Here is a 25,816-nt window from a genome sequence, read left to right as displayed (position 1 = left end):
ATCTCACTCTTCCTTTCAGCCCTTTCCCAGGACTCTTGACAAACCTTATCCTTCATTTCATCTCTATATGATAGAATCTAGCCCACAGTCCTACATACTGAAGATGGATGGACAATTGAAGGAGCAGTAGGCCAGCCACTGTGTTACGAGTTTTTAAATATATGGTCTCAATTTATTGTCACAACATCTTTATGGGGTTGGTATCATGATCCCCATCTAATAAATGAGGAAAATAAGGGCTGGAGAATTAATACATAAATGACATTTAACCAAAACACAATGGGGTAAAATTCCAGTTGATAAGGAGGAAAACCCAGAACTGTGGCCACAGCAAAAGCAATGGTATAAAAATCCAATGATAATAATTGAGGTCTGGGTGCCAGAGGACACACCTGTTATCACAGCTGCTTAGGATGCTGACAAGTGGGAAGATTTCAAGTGGGAGGCCAGCCAGAGAAACTTAGCAAGACCCTGTCTCAGAATAAAAAATAAAAAGGTTTGGGGATGTAGCTCAGAGGTAGAATACCCCAGGGTTCAATCCCCAGCATCAGTGAAGGTCTGAAATGAGGTCTAATGAAATGGGAAAGAAGGGACATATAAAGAGACTTTGACTATTTTAAGGAATCTTGCACATTCGACTTATTTATGCTATCTATGCATATGCATACATGTATACAGTGTAGTTAGAAAGCCAGAAGCAGAAGAGTGTGTTCCATCCAAATTCACCTGCTAATGCCTCCAACTTTCTAATATCCCAATATAGGCATCACAAAATAAAGAGCTGAGTAGTCAAGATTCCTAAAGCTGCCATCACACAATTTGGGGAATAAGCAATGTTTGTTCTCATTGCACATTGGAACCTGGGACCTTCTGTACTAGCCTACCTTAATGTCTACAAGTTCTATAACTTGGTAGATGATAATAGAATTTTCAGATAGCCACAAAGATCATAGACTCAATCTTTGACTTGTCTGCCTAGAGGTTTTGTTAGTCCTATCCCACTATCAGTGGAGAGGAAAGAGGTATAGAGGAAAGTTAAAGATCAAACAGAAAATTTCAGTCTGGGCATGACTGGCTAGAAATACAGAATGGAAGGCAAGTTAAGTTGAGGTAATGGTGGAACTCTTATTGAAAATAATTATCAGAGAATCAGACCAAGTTGAAGAAGGATGGGAGGTAAGGTCTGCGGTGTTAATCATATGAGTTGAATTTTATGAACAAGGGGGAAAATTAGATGAGTAGACACCAAAGACAGCTCCGGATATGCTCACAGTTGGGAGTCTAAATGGGAAAAGTGAAGCTAGGAAATGAGAATGAACCTAATTTGGGAGGTAAGAAGAAAAGCCAGACAATGTGGATCACAGAAGTCAAGGGAGAAGAAGTTCAAGGATTAAGGGGCTGCCAACTGTGTCTTCCTCCATCTCAAGACATTATTCCATACCCTCTCAGTACTCTCTCCTAGCTCTACCATTTCCTGCACATCACCTCTTTCTCCATTTCCCTCCAGAATATACCCCATCTTCTCCCCAAATCTTCTCAGCAGGTGTCCTCATGTCTTTTGCATAGTACAGTGGAGAAGTCCTTTGTCTGGCCTTCATTTTTTTTCACCCTCATTTCCAGGAGATGCTGATGCAACCACTCTTACTGAGACAGTCTTCCCAGGCAACTGAGCACATTAGGGGCTATGTTAGCTTCCTGTAGCTACGATAATATACCAGAAATAAACAACTGAAATGGATGAAACATTTATTTAGGCTCACAGTTTTGGAGGTTGTGGTCTACAGTCACTTGATCCCTCCCCCATTTGGGGACTGTGGTGAGCTAGAACATCATGGTGGGTAGCACATGGCAGAGCAAAGCTGCTCCCCTCATGATGGCCAGGAAGGAGGGGCAGGAGAAGGGCTTTTTATAACAAATCCCCTCTTTCATATGCATTGAATTTTTTCTCCTCCTCCTTCTCCTCCTCCTCCTTCCCCCTCCTCCTCCCCCCTCCTCCCCCCTCTCCTTCCCCCTCCTCCCCCCTTCTTCTCCTCCTCCTCCTCCTCTTAGTTTTTATTTCATTTTAATTTATTTATTCCAATGTTATTGGTGCATTATGGTTGTACACAATGGTGGGATTTATTGTTGCATATTCATATATGAACATAAAACAACAATATAATTTGGCCAATATCATTCCCCAGTATTTCCCTGCTCCATCTCCACCTGATCTCCGTTTGCTTTTCATGAGATTCCCCTCTCCATCTTTCTTTTCCTTTTTCTTCTTTAGCTTACACATTTGAGAGAAAACTTATGACCCTTGATTTTCTGAATTTGGCTTATTTTGATTCACATAATGTTCTCAAGTTCCATCCAGTTCTCCAAATGACACAATTTTATTCTTCTTTATGACTAAACAAAACTCCGTGGTGTTTATCCATTCATCCATTGGCAGGCACCTAGAGTGGCTCCATAGTTTGGCTATTGCAAATTGTGTTACCACAAACATGAATATGCATGTATTGCTATAGAATGATGACTCTAGCTCTTTAGGACAAATACAGAGAGGTGGGATAGCTGGGTCATATTGTGTTTCCATTCCTAGTCTTTTGAGGAACCTCCACACTGACTTCCAGAGTGGTTAGACTAATTTGCAATCCCATCAACATTGTGAAAGTGTTTCTTTTTCTCCCCATCCTCTCCAGCATTTATTATTGTTTGTATTCTTGATAGATGCTATTCTAATTGGAGTGAGATGAAATTTCAGTGTAGTTTTGATTTGCATTTCCCTGATGGTGAATGATGTTGAATATTTTTTCCATATATTTGTTTGTCATTTGTATTTCTTTTCAAAATTGTCTTGTTTAATTCATTTTCCAATTTATTAATTGGGTTATTTGTTTTATGATGTTAATATTTTTTTTGGTTCTTTATATATTCTGGATATTTGGGTTTTGTCAGAAGAGTAGCTAGCAAATATTTCCTCATATTCTGTAGGTTCTCTCTTCACATTCTTAATTGTTTCCTTTGCTGTGAAGAAGCTTTTTAATTTGATGCCATCAACATTTATTGACTCTGCATTCTTTCCTGAATTTTAGGGGTCATATTGAGGAAGTCATTGCCTGTACCTATATGTTGGAATGTTGATCCTACTTTTTCTTCTAGGAGTTGCATAGTTTATGGTCAAATTCCCAGGTCTTTAATTCTTTTTGAGTTGACTTTTCTTCAGGGTGGGAGATAAGGCCCTCTTCTCATTCTTCTACATAAAGATAACCATTTTTCCAGCACTATTTGTTTAAAAAGATGTCTTTTCTCCAACATATGATTTTGGCACTTTTGTCAAAAATCAGATGACTGTATCTGTGTGGGTTTGTCTGTGCATCTTCTATGCTGTATCTTTATTCTATGTGTTCATATTTATGCCAGTACCATGAAGTTATTGATGCTATAGGTCTGTAGTCTAATTTGAAGTCAGATATTGTGATTCCTCCAGCATTGTTTTTTGGCTTAAAATTGCTTTGGTTATTCTGTATTTTTTTATTCTTTCAAATAAATTTTAAGACTGTTTTTTCTCATTCTGTGAGGAATATCCTTTGTATTTTGATGGGGTTTTCATTGAATTTGTATATTGCTTTTGGTAGTATGGTCATTTAAACAATATTAATTCTGCCTATATGGACATGGGAGGTCTTTTCATCTTGCATATTCTTCAGTTTCTTTCTTCTATATTCTATCATTTTCACTATGAAAGTCTTTCATCTCCTTGGTTTGATTTATTTGACTATTGTGAATGAGATTGTTTTTCTGATTTTTTTTCTCAGCAGATTCATTGTTGGTGTATAGGGAAACTGTTGATTTTTTAATATTGATTTTATAAACTGCTACTTTGCTGAATTTGGACCTTCAAACAGTGCTAATTTGACTTCTTCTTTGCCAACTTTTATTCCTTTTATTTCCTTCTCTTCCTATTGTTCTGGCTAAAACTTTTAGTACTATATTGAATAGGATTGGTGAGAGTGAGCATTCTTGTCTTGTTCTGGATTTAAAGGAAATGTGTGCAGGTTTTCCCCCATTCATTACAATGTTAGTTTGGGGCTTGTTGTATATAGACTTTATGATGTTGAGGTAGGTTTCTTCTGTCTCCTGTTTCCTTCGTATTTTCATCATGAATGGCTCATAAATTTTGTCAAAAGATTTCTCACCATCTATTGAGAGGACTATGTGATTTTTGTCCTTAATTCTGTTTATATGGTAAATTACATTTTTGCATATGTTAAAATATCCTTGCATCCCTGAGATAAAACCAACTTGGTTATTATGTGAAATCTTCTTAGTATTTTGTTGAAAATTACTTATACCTAAATTCATCAGGGGTATAGATTTGTAGTTTTCTTACCTTGATGTGTCCTTATCTGGTTTTGATATGAGGATTATAACTAGATTCATAAAATAAATTTGGAAGTGTTCAATCCCTTTCTATTTCATGGAATAATTTCTTCTTTAAACATTCTTTAGACATGATAGACTTTATTCAAATGCAATAGCATCAGGGCTGAGGTTGTGGCTTAGTGGTTAGAGTGCTCGCCTTGCCGGTTCGAGACCCTGGGTTCAATCCTTAGCACCACATACAAATAAATAAGTGAAATAAAGGTATTGTGTCCAATTACAACTAAAAAAATAAATAAATTTTTTACAAAGGGATGGAGGATATAGCTCAGTTGGTAGAGTGCTTGCCCTGCATGCACAAGGCTCTGGGTTCAATCCCTAGCACCAAACAAACAAACAAAAAGTTTAAGCTCAAATGCAATAGCAGCATCAACTCTTGTACATTAAATTTTCTTGGTATTTTCTAAATTGGAATGGCCAAATCCAGTGCTATTAAAGCAGCCTGAAGAATACAGTCTTAATTTTCCTGTATGAGATCCAAGGGTAAAGACCAGTGATAGATGCCATCTTATGCCTATAATTCTATCAGCATACTCACAGCAGAATTCCATATACAACTTATCCATTGTAACATGTATGGTGGTCATGGTTAAGGAGTTGTTAAACAAGGTCTTGCTATCACAGATGAAATTTTTCTGAATAAGACAGAGTGTTCCAAACTTTTAAAAACTCCAGTCCTTTCAAAAGTACAAGTGCTATATTGGACTTCTAGCAAGTGCACCAAGAGAAAAACAATGCCCAGAATAGGTAGGCTTGGTGAAATAAAAAAATCTGAATGCTGGTTGGAAGTTTGGAGAAGAATGATTCTATTTCACTGGCTTGTGAGAATCCCTAGTCATTTCTAGCACCCAAAGAAAAAACTGAGAAGGAAGAATTTAGCTCAATGTAGGTGATTGTATTAGTTTTTAAAAAACCAGAAAACTCTGAAAATCTTAGTGTTGATCTTACCTGCGATATTCAGTCTTTCACAGATACAGTTCATAGGCAAGCAATAAACAGCAAGATGTTTGAGATGGGTATATAAATTGCTGCAACTCATGTAAAAAGAAAGCAATTCCAGCAACTACTACCTAATCATGTGCTTCAGGAAAAAAATCAACAGAAGGAATCAGATTAAACAATCGAAATGACAGCTGCCTTGACTTGTTTATGGACAGTGATAACCACATGTCTGTACCTTCACCTCCTAATGCTATGAAGATCAGTCCGATGAAAAGTTCTGCTAGTTCTCAGACCAGAAACAGTCCTGCTTCAGCTATGATGCCAGCATTTGTGACCAACATTCAGCTACTGAATTTTCTATGCCACAAGTAAATTCCAGTGAAAGCTCAGGGGGTACATTGAGGGAAAGCATTCCTCCAACAGCCACACACCAGTCATTTCTCCACCACCAAAGCCTATGGTTTCCAGAGCTATTTCCCCAACACATCTGATAAACCCACTATCTAGACCTTTAGGAAATGCAACAACAAAAATACTTAACCCTATTTTGGGAGCCTGGAGGACATCATCACCTCAGGAAGAAGAGTCCCACATTATCCAGAAGGGTGGACTTCAAGACAATGAGATAGGGAAAGACAGTGGAATTAATCTGACCTCACTCTTCTCTGTACATATATGAACATACCACAGTGAATCTCACCATCATGTATATCATGTATATCCAAAAGACACTAATTTTAAAAATTATAAGTAAACAGATCAGTAGAATAGAGGGAAGGGAATGGGGGAGGATAGAAGGGAGGAGAAAGCACTGGGAACTGAATTAGATAAAGCTGAAAATCTAATAGTTCTACTTTCTAACAAAAAAAATATTTTGTGGGCTAGGGATGTGCCTCAAGTGGCAGTGCACTCGCAGGGCATGCTCGGGGCGCTGGTTTCGATACTTAGCACCATATAAAAATAAAATAAAGATGTTGTGTCCTCCAAAAACTAAAAAAAAATATTAAAAACCTCTCTCTCTCTCTCTCTCTCTCTCTCTCTCTCTCGATCGCTCACTCTCTTTTAAAAAAAATATTTTGTACTGCAAATTTTCCAAACAATACATAAAACATAAATCTAATCCAGATCTCAATTATGGATACAAATATAGCTTGAGGGTTTTTTCATATTTATAAGCAGTAATTTGGGGGGGGGATAATTAATGCAACTGTTGTTAACATCATCATCATAATAATAATAATACTCCTGGCTTTACATACTATCCTAGGCTTATGGTCAAATGCTGATTAGCCCAGTAAGGGAGGTCACCAACAAAACCTAAATCCATTTTCAGTCATGTCTAATCTTGAACACTTTGTTCTCCTTTGTTAGCATTTTTAAGACAAGTTGGCAAATATTGTTTATGGATCTCCAAGGTTGTTTTTTACCAGTTCAATCTGTTTTATTGAATTCTTGATAACAGGAACAGGACTTGCAAAGTGGGATATCAGAAAGGTCTGTGTTGGATGTTTTCTTCAGGCCAAGAGAAAAGTGGCTGTCTGGAAAGTTCTGCATTGAGTTGTACTTGTCTCTACATTGAGTTGTTCCTTTGTTTCTTTTTATTGTGTCCAATCAGCCAGCAAATAGATTTCTTTCAGCTTACTGAAGCTCTGTATTCTTTTGCATTTATCTGCTGTCTTCAAAATGAATTTTAAAAGCTGTTTCAGTTTCCCCTCTTTTCTTTTTTTTTTCCTTTTGCTTGCATGCACAAAGTGAGGCTTATTTCACAACAAAACAAAATGCCCATATTTTCTTAAGCCATAATGTGAAACCAATAACCCTGTGACTATGTGGCATAGAGCACTAAACTTTGGTCCCATGGCTAAAATTTTAAGATGACTACAAGGAATGCCTGTGACATATGACATCAGTCTTGGATGACCATTTGATCTCTAAATAAGAGGAATTTTGTATACTCCAAAGAACTTTCCTATTCTTACTGACACTAAATTGATTTTTCAATTTAAACATGTGGGCAAAAAGGTATTTTTTTAAAAGATTTTTAATTAATTTTTATTTTAGCTGGTTTACCACTAGTCAGAAAATTTTACATACAGAAACATTTTGAAAATCATTTTTAGTAAGCATTTGACATCTGGTCAGTCAGCTCTCTACCCTTTTTATGTTGTTTTGTTCTATCAAAAGATTGGGAACTTGATATATATCCAAAAGAACTAAAATCAGCATACTATAGGGACACAGTCACATCAATGTTTATAGCAGCACAATTCACAATAGCCAGACTATAGAACCAAACTAGGTTCCCTTTAATAGATGAATGGATAAAGAAAATGTGGCATATATACACAACAGACTGAGTATTATTCAACCATGAAAATAATGAAAGGATGTTATTGGCTGGCAAATGGATGGAAATAGAGACTATAATAAGTGAAATAAGTCAGACTCAGAAAGTCAAGAGGTGAATGTTTTCTCTGATACAGGGAAGATAGTCTAAAATTAGGGGAGAAAAAGAGAAAAGAGATGGGGGGATTCTATCAAAATAAAAGAAAGATCAGGAGAGTATAAGAAGGGGACTGAGGGGGAGGGGAGAGGGACCCGATAAAGGAGAAACACTGTAATGAATCTGAACTAAATTTCCAATGTACATTTATGAATATACTACAGTGAACCTCACCAAACCTATATCCACAGAACACTAATTTTTTAAAATGTAAATAAATAGATCAATAGAGTGGAGAAAGAGGAATGGGGGAGGGAGAAGGGGAAGGGTAAGAGTAAACACTGGAGCAAACTATAATCCATGCATTTAATATTTTTACGTCAAAATAAATCCTAATGTTATGTATATTATTATGAAACAGTAAAAAAGAAACAAAAGATTAGAAACTTCCTTTAAAGAAAATAATTTCTCATAATTGAGCAGCAGAACATTCATTTTTAGGCAATATAATGCTAGATGTTTCACAAACTTACTGTTTCTTAATTTGGACAAAGCAAATCTGGTAGGTGTTTCTGCTGAGCATGTTTTATGAATCCTCTATTGTGTTCCATTCTATCCTCTGTGCATTTTTCATGCTAAACTGCAATTAGTTAAACTCTTCCCATATCCTTCTAAATTAATTTTCCAAAGTTGGAGTATAGTCTTTCCACCTTTAAGGGATGCATTAATTGAGGCTTTCTTCTCACCATGACTTTATAATGTCTACTTTGTAATATTTCTACCTTTCACATTTTTGTTCCATACAGTTACCTTGCCCTTCCTCCCACCACCTAAGAAAAAAATGGTAGTCAACTAACAAGTGAAGTGCACAAGGAGTCTGTGTGTTTTGTGCAGCGTCAGAGTTAGATTGAAATTTCCAGACACAGATTTAATCTCTTCATTTTATTTACACATTGGGGGAAAATTCAGTTTATTAAATATTTTATGTAACTGCATCCAAGTTTTCCTGGCTGACAACTTGGACCTTTTCTGTATAGTGACTTTTTAATTCTAGTTTTCACAAACTGGAAATCAGCCTTTCATTTTTGCATGATGTGTATTGTTGCTGGAGTTTGCTTTGTTTTATGGTATCTATACACCTTATATTTTTCAAGAGCTATTTTGTAAGCAGATTATGTATTTCTCCATTGAAAGAGTAAATCTTAAAAAGCAGAACAATTCCCAAAAAAATTTAAAAAATTAAGATATGATACAATTCAGCAGAGAATCCATCTGGTCCTGGACTCTTTTCTTTGTTGGAAGGCTTCCTATTACTGATTCTATCTCATTGCTAGTTACTGGTTTGTTTAGGTTTTCTATGTCCTCTAGATTCAATTTATGTCTTAAAAATGTATCCATTCCTCCTAGGTTTTTTAATTTATTGGAGCAAAAGTTTTCAAAAGAGTTCCTAGTGATCATCTGGATTTAAGTGATATGTGTGGTGATTTCTCTTTTTTCACTTTGAATTTTATTAATTTGTATCTTCTATTTCTTTTCATTAGTTTGGCTAAGGATCTATCAATCTTGTTTATCAATTCAAAGAACAAACTTTGTTTTATTGATTCTTTGTATTATTATTTGTTTTAATTCTGAATTTTGGTTTTGACTCTGATATTATTTCCTTTCTTCCACTGGCTTTATAGGGTTTTTTCCTTGTTTTTAAGGGTTTTTTCTTCTTTTTTTTTATTGTTGGTTGTTCAAAACATTACATAGTTCTTGATATATCATATTTCACACTTTGATTCAACTGGGTTATGAACTCCCATTTTTACCCCGTATACAGATTGCAGAATCACATCAGTTACACTTCCATTGATTTACATATTGCCATACTCGTGTCTGTTGTATTCTGCTGCCTTTCATATCCTCTATTATCCCCCCTCCCCTCCCCTCCCCTCTTCTCTCTCTACCCCCTCTACTGTAATTCACTTCTCCCCCTTGTATTATTTTTCCCTTTCCCCTCACTTCCTCTTGTATGTAATTTTGTATAACCCTGAGGGTCTCCTTCCATTTCCATGCAATTTCCCTTCTCTCTCCCTTTCCTTTTAAGGGTCTTAAGATGCATCATTTGGTTGTTTATTTGGGATCTTTCAGATTTTCACATGAGACACTCATAACTATGAACTTTCCTCTTAGAACCACCTTCCTACTGACTTCTTTGTCTCTTCTGATTAATTTTGGCTTGAAGTCTTCTTTATTGAATATGAAAGTAACTAAATGACAAAAGTTCTGGCTGACTGAGCCCCATGGGGCTGAGGGATCTGGCTTTTAACAGTGATGTTTAGCTTGAGGTTTCTCTAAATCCTCAATCACATGTCCCAGAGGTTCTGGTAAGTTATATTATTACACAAGTTTCAGTCTAAGAATTTTTAAATTTCTCCCCTGATTTCTTCTATCACCCATTCATCATTCAAAAGCATATGGTTCAATCTATGTGTGTTTATATAGTGTTTTTGGTGTTGGTTTCTAATTTTATTCTACTCTGACCAGACAAGATACAAGGAATTGCATTTTTTGTATTTGCTAAGAGTTTCCTTATGGAATAAAATATGGTATATTTTGAAGAAATATACCTTCTTCTGAGAAGAAGGTATATTCTTCTTCTGCTATTGTTAGATAACATATTCTATAGATGACTGTAAAGTTCATTTTATTTATAATATTTTTTAGGTACAATGAGTCTTTACTGAGTCAGGCATAGTGACACACTCCTGTAATCCCAGCAGCTTGGGAGACTGAGGCAGGAGGATTGCTAGTTCAAAGCCAGCCTCAAGCAACTCACTGAGACTCTGTCTCTGAATAAAATACAAATAGGGCTGGAGATGTGGCTCAGTGGTCAAGTGCCCCTGAGTTCAATCCCCAGTACTCCACCATTGAGTTTATGTCTGGATGACTTATCTATTGGTGAGAGAGGTGTGTTGGAATCATTCAATATTATTGTACTGGGTTCTGAGTCTTTAATTCAAGTAGTGTCTGTTTTATGTTACTTATTTTCTTTTCTAATACCATCTGAATGTTCAAGGCCAAACACTTTGTCCTCCAGCTCTGAGCTTCTATTTTCAGCATTGTCTCCTCTATTAGAAAGACTTTCTTTTTTGCCTCATTAAATTATGTTTTAATAAATATAATAATTAACATTTTTATTTAAAAAAAAGATCTCAAGCAATTCAGATCTGAAATCAAGGATTCAAGGTATATTGAAATATATTCTGCATATTTTATTGTTTTCACCATCTTACTTATTATAATCCAGTTAGTGAATGTTCAAAGAACATAAAATCAAAGTGAAAAAAAGCACCAATCATTGCTGCTTTGTCACATCTAGGTCTGTAGAAATGTGTATTCCAAAGCATGGACATTTGTAAAGATATCATTTACAAATCCTGACCAATATTTCAAAACCTTACCAATTATAAGCTTTTCATTAATGGTTTTCACCTCAAAATGCACATTTCCAAAACAGTCACATGTTGCACAAAAGGAACAAAAGTATCTTCTTTGTTTGCAGTTTGCATTGTGAATTTGGGTTGAAAGAGGTTTTATTTCTGAGTAACATAACCAACTAAGGGCTAGGATTTCTAACTCTTGCAGGTAGCAAGAGCACCAGCAGCTGATAGATATCAAGGTCCTGTTTACTCTAATGAGCTCTTGACCTGACTTTTCTGTGATTCTTAGAATTGCAGAGTGGAACAGAAAGTATGATTGAAGCAGCTGCTTTCTTCCACTGACAAGTAAATAATTTGTCCTGAGCTAATTTTAATCTAATATGTTTGGAGATCTCAGTTTCTAGTATCATTCCAGAACCTCCACTTGCTGGTATACAATTATCAGTTCTAATTTTTCCTCTGCAATATGATTTATCTTTGGTTTCCTGAAATTTAATTACGATGTGTCTTGGTGTGGGTTCTTTGATATGTATTCTTCTTGGGGATCTCTAAACTTCTTGGGAAATTATCAGCCAAAATGTTTTTTCTGCTTTATTTTCTCTGTTTTCCTGAAGTATTCTAATTACAAATATCTTAAACCATTTGATTTTGTCACACAGATCTTGGATGCATTACCTTCTTTTTTCCTTTCCCATGTTTATTTATTTATTAATTTCTTCCTTTCTCCCTTCTCTTTCTCTTTCCTCCTCTTTCTCTCTTTTTCTTTCTTTCTTTTCCTTCCTTCCCTTCTTCTCTTCTTCTTTTCTTTCATACTAGGGATTGAATCCAGGGACACTGTACAACTGAGCTACATCCCCAATCCTTTTAATTTTTTTAATTTTTTGTGACAGGATCTTGCTCATTTGTTCAGTGTGGCCTTAAACTTGCAATCCCCATTTCAGCCTCCTAAATCGCTGGAGATTACAGGTTCCCAAGAACATCCACCTAAGAAAACTCAACTGACTCTTAACTATAGATAGGAATAAGGTCAATTTGATAAGTTGGTCTTAAACACCTAGCAAAACTAGTTATAACCAAACTACAGTAACACCTGAACATTTAAAAGGAGAGGCAATATTTCTTTTAATGTAATTTAAGATATACAGTTGAGTCAGCCCCACCAAGAGTAAATAAAGCTGGAGACTTTAAAAAAAAAAAGAATTTTTAGACAGGAGTGCCTAATAACTATCAACAAAGATTATCAGGGTCAAAAGTTTATATTGATCAATTTAAGGCCTATAAATTTTCCTAACCTCCTACATAGACAGACTTAATCTGTGTTTGCTAGTATGATTATCTAGCCCTACATAACATGAATAAAGGGATCTCTATTAAACACAGAGGTTATACCAATAAAAAGGTATTTTACAAAAATCAGGTGAGATTAAATATCTTAACTACATCTTATGGGGACATCTGTGACATTATAAAAATCAAGGGTTGTGTTTACATTTTGGATAACTCTGACAATGTAACTAATATCCTTAAAGATTTACATTCCCAAATAGAGGCCATGTCAACATTGGTCCTGTCATGGGAACAACTTCTTAGCTCTTGCATCTCCTGTTAAAAAAAAAATTACTGGTTTCTATCATCATCATGATATTCATTGACATGTTCTAGATGCTGTGACATTTATTTTGTATTAATCTTAATCCAATACTCGTGTCTTCTTTGTTTCTCTTATAGAAGCACCCATCTCTACAATGACTTTACAACCTGTTCACTTTGAACTAAAATTTTGCCACTGATCCAAAAAATTCCTAAAACTGCATGCCCCATGTCACTCCCTCTCAACCTGAAGCAGCCAGAGCCATCATCACCCATTTCCCCTTATAACAGTAAGGATTCCCTATTCAGGACAGTGAGACAAGAACAAAGGACAGACAGCTGATTATAAACAAAAATAAAAAATTAAAAGGAAAAAAATTTAAAAAGTGATAATCAATTAGGTTCTACGCCAATAGACTTTTAAAATCAAGAGGCTATTGATAGTAAACTTGGGGCTAAGTTAAATGCTTTAGAAGTTACTGTAATACGTTTAGGCGATCAGATACAGAGTCTTAAGGTCAGACAACAATTATAATGCCATGTTTCTTATAAATGTATTTGTGTAACACCTGTTTATACAATAGCTCTCAATGGGATTGGAAAAACACAAAGATGCATCTATTAGGAATTTAGAATCATAGCAATGTTAGTTTAGTGTGGGGAGCCACTCTGAATGACTCATACCTTCCATCCTGAAGCAAGAGGCTCTGACCTATCACTACATTTCGTGGTGACTTGGGCATTGTCCCGGCCCAGGAAGTAGAAGGCATGTCTTCAGGAGCAACACTCACCTATTCCTTTGTATATACCTCTTTGCCCTGTTTGGGATAGAATATTCCATGGAAATGCCCTTTGTGTGTCCCCTTCTCTTGCTCTGCCTTTGGATGTGGCCTTCCTAGATATCAGTCAACCTGCAGACAGCAGACATCAGGAGGCTAGACTCAACCCTCTGAAACCTGACTTTTTGCGTCATTTGAATGGCTTCTCCTCAATAAAAGGGTTCAGCAAGTGCTCTTTTCTCTCTTTCTGTGAACCCTTAAGGTCAGAGGAGCCATCACAGGACCCCCAAAGAAAAAGGTATATCTGTCTCTTGTGTGATTATTTCGTGCCAGTCCAGTTCACCTGGATGACCCGGAGTGTTTAGTTGTGAGAAACGTGACAGTTTAAATCTCTTACAACTGCACCACTACATCCAACTCATACAGAAAAGTAAGATTCCTATGTCATCTCCTGCCAATTTTGCAAAACAGCTATTAAATGACCTAAATGGTTTCAATCCTTAGAATATGTTGTGTCACTATTCCTCCATCAGAGAACAATGTCCCAAGTGGCCCCATTTTTACTTAAAAATGTCTCTGTGTTTTCTTTGTGTTTTTCTCCATCTCCCATCACCCCTACTCAAGATCCTTTGTTGATTCTATATGGGTAGTGGCACCTTTTCCCAAGTTTCAAATCAGCATATTTTTTTGATGGTGCCAGGAATGCAATGCCCTGTGTCAACTTTATTCAGGATGTGTCTAAGAGTTGTGTTTGCAGCAAGAAACCTGGAGGATGATTTCTCCCAGACACAGAACAGACTTGCTTCTATTTACTACAAAAGTAGTAAGTCCCTCAAACTCAGTGGTCCTCTCCTATAACACAGATCATCTAGGCCCATCTGTGTCACCCTGTGGAATTGCGGGCAGGGGGAGCTGATGTGAACATGAAGCAATGAATAATTCAATACTTTTTCTCTGAACCAGGGGTCTTGGGTCTTTTGGCAGCCTCTTCCAACTGGTAATGGGCTAACCCATTAATGAACTCATTAGCTTATAAATGTGGTAAAATTCCAGACCCTTCCATCCAACTAATTGTTCACTTTTTACCAAGTAAAAATTAAATGTGATAACCCCTTCTGTTGGTAAACATGCTAGGAAAAAAAACTTTTTGCATTTTTAAAAAATTTTAATTTTTATATGTAACAGCAGAATACACTGCAATTCATATTACACATATAGAGTGCAATTTTTCATATCTCCGGTTGTACATAGAGTCATACCATTCATGTCTTCATACATGTCCTTAGGATAATGATGTCCATCTCATTCCACCATCTTTCCTACCCCCCCATACCCCCTCAGAACATTTTGATACCATGATGCCTTTTTGGAAAACAAATTTACAATATGAGCATAAAATATGTGGATACTATATTACTCAGTAATACCATTTTTGAAAGCCTATAATATAAAAGCTCTGTGTATTCAGAATATATATATATATGTAAATATGTGTGCGCACACACACACACACACACATGTATGAATGCTTTAAAGCATTTGTCATGGTTGGAACTACTAATAACACCATAAAGATTCACCAAAAGGAGAATCCTAAAAGTTAGTGAAAACAATAATTAGATCTCTACCTAATGATCTGAATATTCCCATCATGGATTTCTCTCCCATCATGTGTTGTTATTTGTATCATGTACTGTGAAAAGCAAGTTCCAAGAAAAAAAAATTAATGTTACCTCATGTTTACATACAAAACAACATATAAGTAATTCTCTGAACAGGAAAGAGTGGAAATAAGGAATCAAAATGGACTACTGAGAAAAATGACTTCTCTTGGGGTGGGTATGAAGGATAGAAAATAAAAGAAAATTTTAAAATGAGCTACTCTCTTAAGTGGATCAACATATAAAATCATATTACAGTGAAGACTATAATTTCCCCCCTGAACTCTTGATTGTCCCTTCAAAGGAGCCTTCTGTGACCAAAAAGGACAATCCCAATGCCCTTCAGGAGGCAAGATCTGGCAGAAGAAAGGAAGGTGGGTACAGTTGACATGGGCACAAGGTAAGGCTGTAAAGACCGGACATTGCCACCCAAGATCTTTCAGGAAATGCTCACCCTGTGCTACTCAGTATTAAACAGGAGGAGAGGAAGAGAGAGGCCTGGAAAGAAACGCTGATGGACTCAGCCTGTCCCCACTCCCCTTCTTCGTGCCCCCTCACTTGGCCCCTCACCTTCCTCAAAGTCGCTCTTCTCCACAGAGAGGAGCAGCCATCTCCACCCCCACATGGGGATAATTGCAGGTTCAGGCCTGTCTGGGGTGGGTACCTGAAACGCCCCAATCCTTCAGTGAGCGGATACACAAAACCCTGCTTTATTAAGCTGGGGGCTGGTCCTTCAGGCAACGCATCAAAAGCAGGTCCCCTAGACCTTTCCCAAGGCTTATTAACGGACAGCTATTACAGAGGCAGCAGGCAGGGGGCGCCAGGAGCCGCTAGCGCATCCTGGTGGCCACTGGGGTCTGGGTTTTCTCAGGGTCGCAGAACCGCGTGCAGCTGTGGCTGGTGGGGGCTCAGCGGGAGGCAGAGCTGGAGCTGCAGCTGCGACCCAGGCCTGGCGAGGTCAGTGGGTGGGCGCCGGGATACCCGCCATCAGCCAGGCTAGGAATGCAGAGCAATGTGGGCGAGCAGTAGGAGACTGGGGGAGAGTTCCAGCGGGACAGCCCGCCCTGGTACTCCCGCAGCGTAGGGAGAAAGGGGGTTCGCGGAGAAGCGGGTAGTGTTAGGAGTCATAATTCCGGATTAGGCTCAACCCCCTTCTTCATTTCTCGGACCCTGGTCCTGGCGGCCTCCAACTCCATCTCCAAATGACCCCAGAGTCAGGTAACTATACCACCAGTGGTCAGCCTTGAAGCTCCTGCAAGCATGATCCCCGTGACAGCTCAGAGAAGGATGATGCTCCGTGGTCAGTTCAAGTCACTGCTTGCAACGCACCGCGGGACCCCCCCCCCCCCGCTTGCTCGCGCTGAAATGGAGCCTAACAGAGACCCCTGGGACAGGTCAAGCGGAGGAGGAAGGGAGGTGCACGTTGTCTTCCGAGGCCCTGATAAACTGAAGTTCCACCAAGGGCCCATTCTGCCCTCATAAAGGCTTCTCAGGTCCTTCAGCTAAGTCTGGCGAGTCTGGCCCCCACAGGAGGAGGAGTTTGCTCTGGACACTCCAGAGGATCTGGGGCCGCTGCAGTTCGTGAAGCTGCGCAAACAGCACTCACTGGTGGACGACGCGTGGTTCTGCGATCGCACCACCCTGCAGGGTCCCGGAACCTCGGCAGAGACCGCATTTCCGTGCTACCGCTGGGTGCAAGGCAAGGGCGTTGTGAGCCTGCCTGAGGGCACTGGTGAGCTGGCAGCGTTGGGGAAGTGGGAGCAAGGCCTCCTCAGGAAGTGCTGGGGGCAGAGGAGCAGAAAAGGAATGAGTAAGGTCAGTGGTGCTTAGAGAAAGGATGGACTCCGAGGCACGTGGAGTGCAGGGATTCCAGGATGCACGACAGGAAAAGGGAAGAAGTTATAAGTCCCAAAGTTTTACCCAGAATAAGTGATGCTGCGAGTGAGGCTGGAGAGGGACAAGTGATCTGGAGATTCTGTCTTCCAAAAAGGTGAAGATAGAGAGTGGGAGATGCAGCAATGAAGGAAAACAGAGGAACAAAGTAAAAAGGATTCCTCTATGTTAGGGCAGCAGCTGGTAAGGGGCTCATGGAATAAAGGTGGTCAGTAACTTTTGAGCAGGACACAGCTATGGAAACAAATGACAGCGATGTTGGAGAGCTGGTTTGGGTGGCATAACAGGGAATTCAACTGTGATGAGTGGAGACACGGTAGAAGATGGGGATGAATGAGGACAGCAAATGCTGAAATTGTTACCATGGGAAAAAAGGAGAAAAATTTCATCGTGACACAATTAGGGATATGGACATGGTAAGAATAGAAACATCGACTATGTACTTCTGAAGAACAACTGAAGTTAAATACAGGTGAGAACAGAAACAAATTAGGTTTATATAAATTATGGGATGGGGAGACTGATAGACTCTTGGAACCTTTTGTTAGGTAGGATAAGAGGCTGAAAGTAATGTGCACAGAAATTCTTGTAATCAGGAACAGGTGAGGGTGGAGGTGGAGAAGGGTCGAGTATATAAGTAGAGCTAACATGAAATATGTCATTTGGAAGACAGGGGAAGATGAGGACAGGGAAAGGCCAGGATTGGCTAAATGTACCAAAGTAATATGTGATTATGTAGGCTAGGTATGGACATGACAGGAGACTAAGCAGAGGATTCAGAGATAATGATGAGTAGGGACTGGAGGATGAATGTGAATTAAAGAACAAGAAAGTATAATAAACATGGGATATTTGCTTTAGGGAAATTTTCACTGAGATTGGTGGAAATCAGGAATAAGGTGTGAATAAAAATAGATAAAGGATGCCACAGACAAATCAGGGGAGGAGGAGCCAAAGAGAAAGGTGACGGCATGCTGTAATATAATTAAGAATAGAGATGAGAACAAACCAAGAATGGCACCAGTTTGGACAAAACTGTGTGATCTATCATCTCCCTAGCTTGCCTGGAAGGAGACAATGCCTTGGACATCTTCCAGAAGCATAGAAAGAAAGAACTGGAGGAAAGACAGGCATACCTACCGGTGAACACCCACCCTTATACCTCCCAATTTTTCCACATCTTCCTATCTCCTGCTCCATTCCTGATCCTATTTCTTCCTCAACTCTTTCCCATCTGCTAGTTGGGGCATCTGGAAGGAAGGGATACCCCTGAAAATAGCTGCAGACACAGAGAATGATCTGCCCCCAGACATGAGATTCCATGAGGGCAAGAGGCTGGACTATGAATGGACAGCAAAGACAGAGTAAGGAGAAGGTCAGAATGGAGTGGGGGCTATCAGGAGGGATTTGGTTGGTTGATTGTTTCCTCTGATGCTGTCCTAGGGCCCTGGAGGTGGTTTTCAAATGTATTTACACTCTACTGACATCCTGGACCCGCCTGGAAGAATTTGATCAGATATTTTGGGGGCCAGAAGAGCGCCCTGGCTGGTCAGTGGTTCCCCCAGGCCTCCATGACCCCTTGAGGTCTTTTTTTTTTCTCCAAAGTCATCCATTGCACTTGAGAGTCTCCCATATCTTCTTGCCAGATGAGAAATAATTATAACTCGCCGTCTCAGAAAGGCCTGAGGATGAAAATATGAGGGCTGGGTAGGGTATGATCATATGCCTGAATTCTTGGGATAGAACCTGCAAGAGAGGAATATCCAGGTAACTATTTCCCTCCCATTCTCCATCCCCACCCCACAGAGAAGGTTCATCAGCGCTGGCAAGAGGATGAACTGTTTGGCTACCGGTTCCTCAATGGTGCTAACCCCATGCTGTTGAGATGCTCTACTTCTCTGCCTTCCAGGCTGGTGCTTCCCCCAGGGACAGAGGAACTTGGGGCCCAGTTGAAAAAAGAACTCCAGGTACTTCCTCCCATACTCAGTTGATCTATCCTTGGCAATGTGGCCCAGAGATGTAGTGATGTTAAGAGACCAAATGCAAGTCAGAGGGAGGAATGTTGTCTTAACCTGCTGTCCTTGGTGTAGAGCACTGTGCTGGGAAGATCTAGAGGGAATAAAATATGTAGGAAAAAACATTTGACACTGGTGAGAGCTAAATACAAGTAGCAGGTGTTTAGGATATGATGGGAAACGGACGCTGGATATTCGCACAGTTCTCCTACCCCAACACTGCTCCTGCCCTCTGATCCTCCACTTGCCTGGCTCCTGAAATTAGTGTGCCTGTGGTTCACAGTAGATTGGACAGGTATGGTCCAAAACTACCTCTGCACAATGAAGGGTTGTTCCTAGGGAGACTTCCCAAGATAATGGCATGAAGACAGATTGAACATCTTTACATTTCTTTTCCTTTGCTCTGATGCTGTGGGGGCATTCTTCCAATCTTATTTTTTTTAGTTGTAGTTGGACACAACACCTTTATTTTATTTATTTTATTTATTTTATTTTTATGTGATACTGAGGATCGAACCCAGAGCCTCACACATGCTAGGCAAGCACTCTACTGCTGAGCCACAACCCCAGCCCCAGTCTTCCGATCTTAACCATGCATACATTTCTCCTTTCCCCAGAATGGTTCCCTGTTTGAGGCTGACTTTATCCTGCTGGATAGAATTCCAACCAATGTGATCCAAAGAGAGAAGCAGTACCTGGCTTCCCTCCTTGTCATGCTGAAGATGGAACCCAATGGGAAGCTGCTACCTATGGTCAACCAGTTGAGGTACCCTGAGCATCTCACTCCTAACACTGTTCTCTGTTCATCTTACCTGTCCAAGGACAGAGAAACCTGGCTCTTTCTCTCTTTCCATCCTTACTCCTGACCTCACTCCATGAGAACTATCTTCATATCTATCTGATCGCTCCTTTCTAGTTTTCAGATTGGTCACTACTTATCTGGGCATACCTGAGAATCACAATGGCCTCTCTTGGTTTTCATGCTGAAGTTACTCAATCTCTTTTGATCTTTCAATGCGGTGAATATCCCTTCTTTCTTAAACATCTTTTCTTCCTTAATTTTAATATTTTCATGCTGTTTGCACAGTCATTGATACATACTGTTAATTTCTCATTCTCACCTTCTTTTTCCCATTCTACCACCAAAGCTCAGACGCCCATCCTGTGTTCCCCAAACCACTGTTAGGGCCGCCATACTGATCCCTTCCTTCCATTTCACCTGCATTCACACAAACTATCATGACACTTACATGGAACTATGGCTAGTGACAGGCAATGTGGAAGTTTCCTACTTCCTCCTACTTGGTTTTCACTTCCTCAGAAGCAATTACTTGATTTCAGTCATTTCCATTCCCTCAAAATACCGAGCAAAGTGTCTTGCATATGGCAAAAGGTCAATGAATGTTTGATTCCTCTTTCTTTTAGCTCCAAGCTCCCACCCCCAGTTCTCCTACCCCAACACTGTTCCTGCCCTCTGATCCTCCACTTGCCTGGCTCCTGGCCAAGTCCTGGGTCCGAAATTCAGATTTCCAACTGCATGAGTTCCAGTATCATTTGCTGAACACTCACCTGCTGGGTGAGGTCATTGCTGTTGCCACCATGAGGTGCCTCCCAGGACTGCACCCTGTCTTCAAGGTACAGGCTCCACCCTCCAGGTCCCATCTTGTACCTCAGAGAGAGGAAAAACCCAACAGCTGTATGGGATTTAAAAGCCTAGGTCTTCAAGATATGACCATGACACTGATGATTGGCACTCAACAAGCATAGGTATGGTGACACAGCACAGAATCTTCATAGTGTCTTATGAACAGAGGGAGAGAAAGGAGACATAACTATTGCAAGACCTTGACCTTGGTTTTATTTTAATACTTAAATTCTTTTTATTTTGAGAAAATTGTAGATATACACAAGTTAAGAAATAATGCAGAGTGATCTCATCTGTCCTATGAAGTCAAACACTTGGATTAATTAAGTACACATTGTAAGTCAGCTCTCTGAAATTCTCTGCCAATGGGTCAGGAATAGAGTAGGAATATAATTTGTTAAAGCGAAATGTTAGTTCTGCCTTAGGAGATTTATCATTTGTGTGGAAAGGCCGACAGCAATTTCTGGAATTAGGGAGACATAGAGGAGGTGCTAGAGTATTGGTGGAGATGTTCCACCATAACTGAGGTAGTCAGATAAGCAGAAAATCAAAGGACAGAGTCAAAGAGAGCAGAGAGAGAGAGAGAGAGCAAAGCCTGACAGATCTCTTGAACCTGCCAAGAGTGGGGTGGATAAAGAGCTGCATTTGCATGGTGGTATCGGGAGGTGGGGAGGAAGGAAGAAAGGAAGGGAGGAAGGGAGGAAGAGAGGGCGGGAGGGACACCAATGAATGGTGATCATGGGAAACAGTAACTGCAGCATGCCTGAGTGCAAAATTGGAGAGGCAAGGTCAGAGGTCTGTGCTTCTGAAACACCTGGGAGTCCTCAATATGGGTGAGTTGTACAGACCTTATTTTTAAAAGAGTGAGTCTGGTTATCTATTGCTGAGCATAATGCAGAAAAAAAAAGATGTGTAAAACTTGCTTTAAAAATTTTTGGAAATCATAATGTCACTTTGATACAGGGAACATAGCCAAGAAGGCAGCAAACATGTGCATGCTTAGGCATCAGAGCAATGATCAGAAACTGCAAAGTCAGGTAAAGAAGCCAGTTTGGAGACCAAGATGAACTTTTCAGTTTTAGATACAGGGAGTTTGAAGTATTGGTCAGATATACAAGTGAGTACTTGGCAACAGAACAACGGAATTGTAGGTGGATGCAGTGAGACATGCCTGTAATCCCAGTAACTCTGGGGCTGGGGCAGGAGGATCACAAATTCAAGGCCAGACTCAGCCACTTAGTGAGACCCTGTCTCAAAATAGAAAATAAAAAGAACTGGGGATATAACTCAGTGGTAAAGCACCCCTAGTTTCAATCCCCAGTACAAAAACAAAGAAAACTGAATTGTATTGCTGCTTGGAGTTCCCACCCCAATCCTAATCTGGGCTGTAGTCATTTTGGTTTGGGGGGTTAAAAAAGCAAAGTAATTATTAATATAGTTCATGGGAACTTATATATGATGATCTTAAGATATTTTGCATCACCATGTTCTTAACTTGAATTATTTAAGTACATTTTTATACTTAACATCACTGTTTACTAGTTTGGCCCCCTCCATATTTCCCTAACCTCAATATAACAACTTCATCACATGGCAAACAGCTGCATTGTTATCAGGACCCACCAGAGGTATCATTAAAGGTCATATAGGCAGGTTTTGCATGCAGATTACCAGCATCTGAATATTGAATCTTGGCCTCAGTGCTTATTCAGATGTGTGCTTTGGGGTCCTCATCTCTGAATGGAGATAATAGGATCTCCATCATGGGGTTGTTAACACATTAAATGATAAAATGTGGTGTCACAGAAAAGTATTGGTTTTGTTTTATTCTTTGGGTTATCATAATTAATTATCATCATCATCCTCATTATTGTTAGGGATTCTGATTTGGGTTCTTTATTCCCTTATTTTGGAGGTCTTATGTTTTCTGTGATGCCAATATCCTTCCATGAATTTTCTGAAAAGACCGGTATGAGGGGCCTTAATGCCTTAAAACCAGCAGTGTCACCTCAATCTTGCCCTTGGCCCAGTATCAAACAATTAAAATGCGAAAAAGTATGTGAATCTTGTATATCAATCAGGTTATAATGGGGAAACCCCCACTTAGCATAAAAATAAGCATGTGTCAATGATAAGTGGCCTTCATTAGGGGACATATAGGGCCTAATTAGGAATGGCTTAAACAGGTAGCTTGATGTGACATCTTTAATCCTGATTAAGACCTAAAAAAAAAAAAAGGAAAATGATGAGTAGTTAGATGTGTGGTTTTGAAATAAGCACAGGCTTATTTAAGTTATGAAGATGTGAAATATAGAGAAAGAACACAATTATATCAAAAGTTAAGGGGCAGATTCTTTAAAATATAACTGTGTTCAAGTTGATTATAATAAAGGCAATGATCTCAAGAACTTCTGTGTGCCAGGTAGTGTTCCAGACCTGCTGCCCAGTCACTCTCAGAAACAGTACTGCAGACACCCTGGTAACTAATGAGGAGACTGACACTTAGAGGGTTCATTATGTTGCTCAGGTATCAAGGTGAGTAGTGAAATGTGCACTCAAACCCCACTTGGTGTGGCTCCAAAGCCCAACTGTCATGGAAGCTGGAGGATATTGAAGTGAGTGGTTAAAGAATCAGGAGACCAGACTGTCAAAGTAGCAGCAGGGACAAAAGCATCAAGAATAGAGAAGGACACCATGCTGTGTGCCAGACCCTACAAGAAAGGACCCAAGCATGGCCTCCATTAACCACCCCTCCAATCTCCTGCACCCCAGCTCCTGGCGCCCCATGTCCACAACACTATGGAAATCAACACCCGGGGCCGGATCCAGTTTAACTCCGATGAAGGAATATTTGCAAAGGTAAAGAGGAACTTGAACATGGGTCTGCCTCATCATCCACCTCTCTATGACTTCTTGACATCCTCAAGACCCCAGACCAACCTGCGTGAATGGCCTGATCCTTAAACTCGTGAGCCCTGTTCCATCACATAGATGACTTTAAATCTGAACAACCCATTTCTGAATCCCTGTATAAAAGGCAATTATTCTGTTCTTCAAGCCCTGTTAACTTTCTCATCCTAGGCAGTGAGCACAGGTGGAGGTGGTCATCTAGATTTGGCCCATCGGGCAATGACTCAGCTGACCTATTGCTCCCTCTGTCCTCCTGATGACCTGGCTGACCGGGGTCTTCTGGGAATCCCAAGTGCTCTCTACGCTCATGATGCCTTGGCCAGTGGGTGAGAAGCAGCTAAGAAATGGGGAGTGGGAGTGGGAGGAGGAGGGTGGGGTTCTGGCTTGAGATCAGCATAGGGCAAAAGCAAAGAGGGTAGGAGAGAGGCAGGAAATGGAGATGAGGAGAGCTGTGAGTGAGTAAACCATAGGATCTGGTGGTATTGGGGATTATGTTAAGAAGAGTGTCTGGCAACCATGTACAGTGTAGGGAATTCCTGGAACTCTTGACTTACAACTTCCTTTACACAATTGTGTCATAAACCTGGGGAATGTTCCAAAAGGCAAGTCTACTAGGACCTGACCCAGGTTTAGTGGCCAGATTAGAGTAGTAGAGGTCAGAGGCTGGAGCCTTCTGGAATCACAGATTTCAGCTCCCTTCTCTGGGCAGGTGTGTGGAGGGGATCGTCCACCTCTTCTACCAGAGGGATGATGTTGTGAGGGGGGATCCTGAGCTGCAGGCCTGGTGTTGGGAGATCATGGAGGTGGGGCTGTGCCATGCCCAGGACAGAGGTAAGATCCATCTCAGAGACAGGAGCGCTTTGGAGACTCTGCCAGAACCTCTTACCAGCTCTGCTCCTCTGAGACAGAACCCCAACCTCTCCTGACACCACTCCCACCACACCTGAAAGCATCTGAATTCCATTCATAGCCCCCTAAGACTCAGAACAATTCTAGACCCCAAGGATTGTCTCCTCAGAGACCCTGGCCATCAAGCCTACTCCTATCCTCATCCCAGTCACAGATGCCCATAACCTACCATGTCCTGGGACCCAACCAGGCCAAAGCCAGTGAAGGATTCTGTCCAGTTCATGCTGGGTCTCACCTTCTGTCTTCATGGTCCCCTGTTTTCCTGCCTGAAGATATAAATAGGAAAATTTTCACACCAAAGCTTATAAGGACTCCCTCTGGCTTCCCCTCTCTTCTCTTCCTGTCTGTGACTATCCACCATGCAGAGAGGCCCAGGCCAGAGTGCAAGGGCATTTCCAGATGCAACCTCAGTACCATGCATGCTTTGGCTCAAACATGACTCAGTGCCTTATCCTTGGGACTCAGGTTTCTTTGGCCAATTTGTCCACCCCTCTTGGATGAGATCTTTCTTCCCTTCCATAGTTCTCTTCTTTCCATGAAATATAGAGGGTTTACAATACACACTTAGACATATTTTTTAACTTCTGATTCACCCATTGTTCCCCTTATCTTTCAGCATTCTCTTTATCTCATCAGTTAAAGGTTATGTACTAAACAAATTTTAAAGTACTAATTTCGGTCTCTTCCTCTTCCTAGTTATGCAACCTTGAACAATTTACGTATTCTTTTTTCTGGTTTATTTATCTCTAAAATGCACATACTGTTTTCATTCCCTCCTCACCATGTACCTGACCGAACTTTTGTGATGCAAATGAAATGTGTGACAATGCCGAAATGTGTCGACTGCATATTATGAGTTGTTTAATCATAGGCTCCATGCCACCAAAAAATACCTCCCCAATATGGTCAGCATGGAACAGGAGAATCCAGGCTCTGACACACAGTAGATGACTTTGGGCTGATCACAAATTTTTTTGACCCTGACTCACCATACTAATTTTATCTTTTTATTCTGTGATTTTGATACTTGGACATCTTGGGGATTTGCTGACCCTGAAGGTACTGCATTTCGCAGGGCTAGCTAACTTCCTGTGTGCATGTCTTTCCTGTGCTAACCAACCATCCCAGAGCCCACACCCCTAACTACTTCCTCTTAGGAGCTCTCACACTCCAGGTCTA

General features: G+C 40.0%; 1 protein-coding gene and 2 pseudogenes across 1 annotated transcript; 2 read left to right on the top strand and 1 right to left on the bottom strand.

Annotated features, from left to right (window-relative positions):
- The first annotated feature begins 1,169 nt into the window (after positions 1-1,169).
- Positions 1,170-6,046, top strand: LOC144256176 (poly(A) polymerase alpha pseudogene; annotated as a pseudogene).
- A 5,045-nt stretch (positions 6,047-11,091) lies between these two features.
- On the bottom strand, positions 11,092-15,342 carry LOC144256175 (phospholipid scramblase family member 5 pseudogene; annotated as a pseudogene).
- A 312-nt stretch (positions 15,343-15,654) lies between these two features.
- On the top strand, positions 15,655-24,841 carry LOC144256174 (polyunsaturated fatty acid lipoxygenase ALOX12-like). Its single transcript, XM_077801256.1, is given in 16 exon segments — positions 15,655-15,665; positions 15,863-15,950; positions 16,100-16,222; positions 16,796-16,997; positions 18,218-18,288; positions 18,290-18,300; positions 18,400-18,522; positions 18,602-18,683; positions 18,685-18,706; positions 18,965-19,125; positions 19,791-19,925; positions 20,599-20,808; positions 23,591-23,677; positions 23,900-24,054; positions 24,438-24,559; positions 24,747-24,841. Coding segments are annotated over 16 exon segments (1,698 nt in total).
- Positions 24,842-25,816: the final 975 nt, after the last annotated feature.

Source organism: Urocitellus parryii, chromosome 7, assembly GCF_045843805.1.
Source record: "Urocitellus parryii isolate mUroPar1 chromosome 7, mUroPar1.hap1, whole genome shotgun sequence".
NCBI classification, from domain to species: domain Eukaryota; kingdom Metazoa; phylum Chordata; class Mammalia; order Rodentia; family Sciuridae; genus Urocitellus; species Urocitellus parryii.
The sequence above is the reverse complement of the archived record's forward strand: the minus strand, read 5'-3'. Positions and strand labels throughout refer to the sequence as shown.